We start from the raw sequence: 8,628 nt of genomic DNA, 5'->3' as shown, positions 1-8,628 counted from the left end.
ACACTTAACAACTGAGCCACCTAGGCGCCCCCTCTTGATTGGTATTTTTGCATCATTAGTGTCCTTATGTGGAAAATAGCTCTCCACCCCTACTTGGTAAACTTTCATTCTTTAATGAATGAAAACTCCTACACTTAACAACTGAGCCACCTAGGCGCCCCCTCTTGATTGGTATTTTTGCATCATTAGTGTCCTTATGTGGAAAATAGCTCTCCACCCCTACTTGGTAAACTTTCATTCTTTAATGAATGAAAACTCCTACATGTTGGCTCAAATGAAACTAGATTAATTTTATTGATGCCTCCTTTTCTGGGTGGAAGTCCAGTTCTCTGCTGCAAAGATACATTTCTAGAAGTCTGCTATTGATAGGTTTCTCACTTTGCACTATTTGTAGTAAAGTCAGGGTCTAAAATCCAGCCAGCTGTCCACCTTATGATGCACATACTATGGGAACCTAAGGAGAGAGAGATTAAAATTGGCCTTCATCACATAGATGCCCAATAGAATTTCAGTGGTGGTTATGTTGGCATTCGTGATGAACAGACAAGCTGAATCAAGTACAGTCTTTTCCAATATCCTCATCTTTGGTGCTTAAACACTGCTTTGTCTTTGTTTATGAGTCCTTTCATTTGGCTTGATAGTGGAGTTGTTTATCACTAGCATTGGACTGTGAATTCCTTGGGGGCGGAGAGAATGACCTATACATTTCCACATTCTCTCTAGCCCCTCTTGTGAATGCTGGGCAACAATGTATTCAGTTCATTCAGCAAGTATTGATCAAAGAAGCATAAGACTCAGATTCTGCCTTCATGTAGTCTACTACATGCCAGACATTGTGCTTGTTTGGGGGATATAACAGTGAATAGAAAAGATAAAAACACTTAATGGAGCTTATATTTTAGTAGGGGAGAGAGAGATGACAGATAATAAACAAATAAGCAAAATATATAGTATGTCATTTGGTGATAAGTGCTACAAAAGATAGGAAGGAAGATGAGAGGTGACCCCTTTTTGGTGGTTTACAACAGGATGTTGCAAAGGCCCTGAGATGGAAACATACCTGAGATTTTCAGAAACTGTGAGAAGGCTGATGCACCTAAAGTGCATGAGATAGGTGGAAATACTGGGAGATGAGATTAGAGAGGTTAGGGTAGATAGAGGTGAACCTTGTAGGGACTTTGTTGGTCATTGTAAGGATTTTGGCTTTTCTTTTGAAGGAAATGAGACACTATTGCTGCTTCTGAGCAAAGGAGAGACATGACATGACTTAGATTTTAAAAGCTTCATTCTGGCTGTAGTGTGGGGAATGTGCTATAACGAGAGCAGTGGTAGAAGCAGCACATCAGTTAAGCTATTGCAGTAATCCAGGTGGGAGATGATGGTGTGAACAAATTGGGAGTGGGGAAGTGGAGAGGTGTCATTGGATTCTGGATATATTTCAGAGGTAGCACCAACAGAATTTACTAATAGATTACATGTGGGATGTGAAAGATAGGAGTCTATGTGTGTGGCAAGAGCAAATGGAAGAGTGGAGCTGCCATTTACCAAGATGGAGAAGACCATGGGAGGAGCAGGTTTGGCAAGCCATGGGAATTGGGACTTTGGTTTTGAACATAGTAAGTTTGAGAAGCCAGGTAGAGATATTGAGTGGGTGGTGGGATATTCACGTCTGTGGCTCAGAGGAGAGACTATGCTGAAGCTATCAGTTGGGGAGTGTATAGACAGTCTGTTTTATGCGATGACGTGAGATTAGATTGTTGCCAAATCATCAGTGTATATTCACTTACAATACTTGATTTGCTTTCTCCAACTATGTTCATCTTTAGTATTAAGTGATACCAAACTCGCTGTTTCTGTAGACCATTTATGGAACTTGTAGGATAGGTGTTAGTTTCTACTATGTGTGTGCCTAGAGTAGTGCTAAGTGGCATGGGGGCTGCAAAGAAGCACAAGACTCAGATTCTGCCTTCAAGGACCTTATCATTCACTTAGAAAAGTAACACTTCGATTCATGAAACTTTGTTCAGACTACAAAGGATTAGGTACCACTGAATGCCTATCAGTCAATGCATAAGCTTTATTGAGTGATTTCTGTATTCTCTGTGTTTGCTATACACACAAGAGAAATTCCAAAAAGTGAGATTCTGCGCATGATTTAGGAACCACAGTCTAGATGTCTGTAGATTTCATTGAAAATACCTGTGGCTATGGGATGCTTGTGTGGCTCAGGCAGTTAAGCAGCTGCCTTCGGCTTAGGTCATGATCCTGGAGTCCCAGGATCAAGTCCCACATCAGGCTCCCTGCTCAGTGGGAAGTCTGCTTCTCCCTCTGACCTTCTCCCCCTCATGTTCTCTCTCTCTCTCTCTCTCTCTTTCTCAAATAAATAAATAAAATCTTAAAAAAAAAAGAAAGAAAATACCCGCGGTGAAGAACTTAAGAAAAATAAAGGAGTCCATGTCACTGCAAAGTAAAATCATCAAGTTATTTAGGTTCGAACTAGGTTTTTTAACATTGCACTTTTAGAAAAGGACCAAGTTGCAGAGTTACAGCATTTGATGAAAATGATAAAATAACGTAAGGAATGAAAATAAGTACATTTTTACAGGGCTTTAAGCTTTTCGGAGGACTTGGACATCTCAAATGATATTTGACGTTCTCAAACCTGCTCAAACATCTCTGTGGTAAGGCAGAAAATGCCTCTACTTGCCCTAAGAGCCTTAGCGACTTCAAGCTCAGCATTCTGTGGGGGAAAACGGGGTCTCTCAGCGATTTATCATGAAGTTTTAAAATTTCTATCTCTAAACCCAATTTAGAGCCTGCCGTTCCTATACCAGTATACTCACCAGAAGTGTTGTTTACATCCTCTTGGAACTATGAAGAGCAAAAATTTACCGCCACCTAACTCATTAAAAATTCTCTGCAAACCCAAGGTTCAAAAGCCACAATATGGACACAAAGACCTCAGTCCCCCTCAAGGACACTTTATTTCATGAGCCTCCCTCACTCACAATTCTTCCCTTCTTCAAAACCCCTTTCTTAAATGCAGTATTAAACCGGAGGCAAGACTGTGTTTTTTTTCTGAATGTAGTTCTCTTACGAGTTTTCAATTCAAATGTGGGATCTGCTAGGCTAGTATTTGTACTCTTGGCCACTTTCAAATCTTAGAATTTTTTTTTAATCTAACCACTGACATTATCATTAAGAACACGCACACACCTTAGAAAATGCTGTCCTTTATTTACATTCCAATACAAATATTTTTGAAGGCTGTCTCTCTTCTACCTCAAGTATTTTCTGATGCTGCAACCTCCAGTTTAATCCTAAATGCTTGCCAATGTGTGTATGTAACACAGAGTGTTATTATTGCCTCAGGCTAGCTTCATGTCATCTAGTTTGTCTTTTGCTTCACTCCTTTGATAGTATTATCAGAACCAATTGTGAATCTGCCAGATGCATTTCCTCTCAAAAGAACAAATCTAAGAAGGCTTGTGTTTTTCCCTCTCTTCCAGGACTGCTTACATTAAAGGAGTTCCTCTTCCTTCATTTCATGAAATTGAACTTGCTTAATCAGACATGGAGCAAACAGACTGCAAACCCTACCAGCCTCTCTCAAAAGTCAAACATGAAATGGATCTAGCTTATACCAGTTCTTCTGATGAAAGTGAAGATGGACGAAAACCAAGACAGTCGTACAACTCCAGAGAAACTCTGCATGAGTATAACCAAGAGCTGAGGATGAATTACAATAGCCAGAGCAGGAAGAGGAAAGAAGTGGAGAAATCTACTCAAGGTATGTTTTTACTGGATTTTTAGAACTAATAGTATTCCTCAGTAGGGAATGCTTGTGTGTGTAAACTTATGTTTCAAAAACAAATTCGCTGATGTTAACTGGTTAATAATGCTCACTGCTTACATACGCTTAGTGAATCTGTTCATATGCCAATCCAGCCGAGGTTGTAGGTTACATGTGCTTTTTATGGATTATGCATGAATTTAGATGCAACAATCCTCTTATCAGAGCATTCAAAAGTTGTCTAATCCTACAAATAGCCATTTCAGACTGAAGGATAAATAATTTATAGTAAGATGAAAAATAAACAGCTAAGTGCTTTTCAAGCCATTGCCTATATGGGACAAAAGTCTCAAATAAATATTTGGCTTCTAAAAGAGCTTTAGAAAGGTTAGGGGAGACCACCAAAGGTCTGGAAAGTCTGTCATCAGAATGTGGACACTTTGTGCAACACAGTCCTAAGGGAAAGCAAGAATTTGTTGGAACCCTTCCTACCATGGCCACTATGTAGAGCAGATCCTTTGGACAACTTTGGTTTCTCAGTTAGGAATTGAGAAGACAGTTTTTAATAAATAGAAAACAGGTAGATAGAAATACGATTGCCTTATTCTTTTTGATTGATAGTTAAGCAGTGGTAGATGCTCTTAACTACACAAAAGAAAAGACACTGACCAATAAAGGTTAATATATACTTTTTAAAGAATACATCAGTGCTGAAATGAAAAAAAATAAGATTTGATTATCTAGATCAGTGGTTCTAAACTTAGGGACCCTGGAGCAGCAACAGCGGCATCACACGTAGGACTTGCTAGTGATGCAAATTCTCAGGCTCCACTGCAAACCTACTGAGTCAGAAACCCTGAGGGGGAAACCCAGCAATCTATGGTTTAACAAGCCCTCCAGGGGATTCTGATGGCAACTCAAGTTTGAGGATCACTGCTCCATCCCTTTTTTTTTAACTTAGAGATTTTGTTTATTTACTTGACAGAGAGATAGGGAACACAAGCAGGGGGAGTGGGAGAAGGAGAAGCAGGCTTCTTGCTAAACAGGGAGCCCAATGCAGGGTATGCAGGCTCAATCCCAAGACCCTAGGATAATGACCTGAGCCTAAGGCACATGCTTAATGACTGAGCTACCTAGGAGCCCCTGCTCCATCCCTTTGAAATCTCTTTTACTCAGAGCGCCTCAAAGATCACATCTAGTTGGATGACTTCCAAGTATTTATCTTCAGCTCCAACATTTTTCCCAAACTCTAGCCCTACATTTTCAGTTATCTGCTAGACATTTTCGAATGAATGGACACCTCCACTGGCAGCTCTAAATCGATATATCTAAAATGGCAGCAGTCATCTTAACATCTCTAATTGCATTCCTTTTCTTTCCATCACAGCATTTGTTAATGATGCTCCCATTCTCCCCAGCCATCTATGTATACTTTCCGTACCTAATCAATTGCCTCTTCCAGCAGATTTAATTTCTACTTGTCTCAAATCCATCTTCTTTCCATTAGCTTATCACTGCTCTCATTTTCTTTTACCTCAACTCTTTTTTTTTCCTAACTGATCTCCTTGGACCTTACCTCATCCCTTCAGTCTTTTTGCCATGCCATCACCTTTCTGTTGGAATGCCCTTCTCCGCCATCTCCCTTTCACCATATTCAACCATCTTCAAGGCCTAGTCTCCCAGCAACTTTGCCACAGAGCCTTTGTTGCACTGTCACCCTCTTTGTGCCCATTTCTGATTTTTATTATTTTTGTATATACTTGTCTAGAATGTACACTCAGTGAAGATGGAGATCATGATTTATTTACTGATTTCTATTTTTCTATAATACTTTGCATATAATCTGTGCTCTATAATTTTTAATTCAAGGAATAAGTTGTTCCCAACCAAAACACAAGTACTTACCATGCATTGAAACCTGCTTTATAATACTGACATTGACACAGGTTACTTTTTTTTTTTTTTAAGAGTAATCCATGCTGAGATGAAAAAAAAAATTCATTTGATTATCTAGATCAACGGTTGTCAAAATGTGAGGCCTAAACTAGCAGCGAAAGCATCACCCATGAACTTGTTAGAAGGGCAAATTCTCAGCCATTGCCCTGGACCATGTAAAATGCAGTTATTATAAAAGAAAACTACTGTACTCTAATTAGCATTAGAATCTTACATTAGAGGAATTTTAAATTGAGCCAAAGATTTTATATATTCATACTAACATTAAATATAGCTTAAATGTTTATGATATTAGCTATATTACACATTTTTAGCTCTTATCATAATTGATAAAAGTTTCATATCTGTCTTTTCAAGTAATTCATTTTAATCTTTCCTATTTGTTCTGCTAATGACTGTAAATTTGTTATAAAATAATTTTATTCTTCTATTTTTGGCTCTTTTATGCCTTAACAAATGGACAGTTCCCATTAAGTTTGTTTTTACAGAATATGAACTTGCAATTGTGAGTTGTGGGTTATGGGAATGAAGTGTAGAGTGCTTGACCTCATATGTTGTGAGTTTAAATACGAATTCACGACTAGTGGCAGTTTGTTCTAAAAATATAAGCAATTTTGTACTGAGTCAGTGTAAAGAGCCTCTAGCCAGCCTCATATTTTGTCTCTGCATTGTGATCAAAATAAATTTTGAGAAGACGGAAGTTTGTTTTCTGTGATGCCATCCTAACTTTTTCAATGACCTATTAGTATTCAATAAACTTTTACTTAGCACTTGCGATGTGTCAGACCTTGAGTCAGTGCTAGGGATGGAGATGACTCCAGTAGTTTCTGCTTGCAGGAAATTCATAATGTGGTGGAGAAAAAAGATATCAAACAAATCACTGCAATTGAATGTAGTAAGTACTTTTATAAATAAAGTGGTATGGAAATACACAGGGAATTGGGGTCCATAGAAAGGTAATATTTGATCTAGGTTTTAAAATTTGAATACAGTCTTACTTGGAAAAGGCTATTCCAAGAGGGTGGATCAGCAGGTGCCAAAGAATAAAGCTGTGAAAAGGCCTGGGATGGTGAAAATCTCAGTGTGGCTAAGAGTAAGGTATACTGGAGCTGGATGAAAAAAGGTATTGCATGCCCAATTTAGGAGTTCTTTTTTTTCCTTGATGCATTAAAAACCACAGCTTTTAAGTAATGGAGAATTTCATGTTGAATATGATTTTTAGGATGAGAAGTGTAGGAGAGAATTATGGATATATAAGCAGCAGTATAACAGATTGATTGCAGGTGGGAAAAATTGGATGCAGAGAGGCAATCTATGAAGCTACTGAATTAGCCCAGGCTAAGAATGGTGATGACGGTATAAACTCTGGCTGTCTCAGAAGAGGTAAAGAAACATAGTACAGAGATGTCAGTGTGGAGGAATTGATAGGAGTTGGTAATCGATTAGTTGTTGAGGTTGAAAGAGATAACAGAGTAAAGGACACTTCGATTTCAAGTTTGGGACACTGGGAAGATGATGCTCCATTTACTAAGAGAAGGAAAATAGGAAGGAGGGTAGGTTTAGAAGGGAAAAGAATGAATTTCTTTCTGGACGTGTTTATGTGTAAGATGCTTGGGTGACATCCCAGTTGATTTTCCTATCAGGCACTTGGAAATGCATGTCTAGAATTCAGGAATGATCTGGACTGTTGATATAAGTAGATTTGAGTTCGCTAGTATCTTACAGTAGGAAATGCCTTGGGTGGATGATATTACCCAGGGAGAATGTGCAGAGTGAGACTAGAAAAAGGCCAAGGACAAAAACCTGAATCTATCATCCATGAACTTACATAAATACATTTTCAACCTATTTAAATTTTTAGCTAGCACTATCCTTTGGTGCACTGACTTATATATACTCAAGTAAAAAGATCCAGGAGGTGAAAGTCCAGAAACTTGGGATATTATCAGTCACTGACTCGCTGATCTTTACAGACACCTAAGGGGAAAATAAGGATTTTTGGGGGGGAGAAATGAATTATTTCTCATTAGGCAAAACCGTGGACCCAATTATCATCTTCTTTGTTGAGGTCTGAAATCTACTTTGTTGTCTTATTCCATGTATTACTACCCATGAGCAAAAGAAAATATTAATAATTTTCACATATTTATGTGGTGGTAGTACTTTGCATTAACCTAGCTAGAATTGTCATTATCTTTGAGGAATAAAATTCTCAGAAAATTGTTAAGTCAGGAAGGAAGAAAGCAAATATAATCAGGCACCTGCCATAGTGGCAGACACTCTGCTAAATGCCTTTCAGGCTTACGAGCTATGCTGCCTTAAGCAAGTTACTTCGGCTCTCTGAGCCTGTTTTTCATCTGCAGAATTGACTTCATTATCATCATTAACAACGCCATAATCACAGTGGTAAGAATAAAAATAATAATAAAAATAAATCTTGACAAGTACCTACTCTGTTTCAGGACTCTGCTAGGTGCTCTACATTCGCTCCTTAAACACCTTATGAAATATGACTTATTATCTCCAGTTTACAGATAAGGTAACTGAGGCTTAGTGAGAAATAACTGGTCAGTTTCTGCAGCTAAAAACTGGTAAAAGTTGGACTGGAAGTCAAGTCTTTGGCTCTGAAGTTCCCATCACTCACTACACTATATTCCTTCCATACCTACCTCATGAGGATATGATAAGTATCAATTGTGATCATAAGTGTAAAAATGGTTAGGAACTCCACAAACATTAATTGCCCTCCACTTCCTTCCCTGACAACCTTGCCAGCTTCTTTTTGTTTCAGTTACTAAGGGTTTACAAAGAGGTTTAACAAGACTTTTTATTCTGTTGATCTTAAGAAAAGGGCAGATGATGTGCTAATTTATTAAAGA

At 38.3% G+C, this 8,628-nt stretch overlaps 1 protein-coding gene across 3 annotated transcripts in view; it reads left to right on the top strand.

Annotated features, from left to right (window-relative positions):
• Window positions 1-3,573: 3,573 nt before the first annotated feature.
• LOC111157267 (teneurin transmembrane protein 1) overlaps window positions 3,574-8,628 on the top strand; it is a 550,623-nt gene continuing 545,568 nt past the window's right edge. For all 3 annotated transcript variants that reach the window (XM_022518549.1, XM_022518550.1, XM_022518548.1), the window contains exon 1: window positions 3,574-3,790. In XM_022518549.1, the coding sequence (XP_022374257.1) occupies window positions 3,574-3,790 (217 nt within the window). The remainder of the gene's footprint in view (window positions 3,791-8,628) is intronic.

Source organism: Enhydra lutris, unplaced genomic scaffold (genome assembly GCF_002288905.1).
Source record: "Enhydra lutris kenyoni isolate GAN:26980312 unplaced genomic scaffold, ASM228890v2 scaffoldscaffold53, whole genome shotgun sequence".
Classification (NCBI taxonomy): Eukaryota; Metazoa; Chordata; class Mammalia; order Carnivora; family Mustelidae; genus Enhydra; species Enhydra lutris.
Note: the sequence above shows the minus strand (reverse complement) of the source record. Positions and strands in the feature narration are given on the sequence as shown.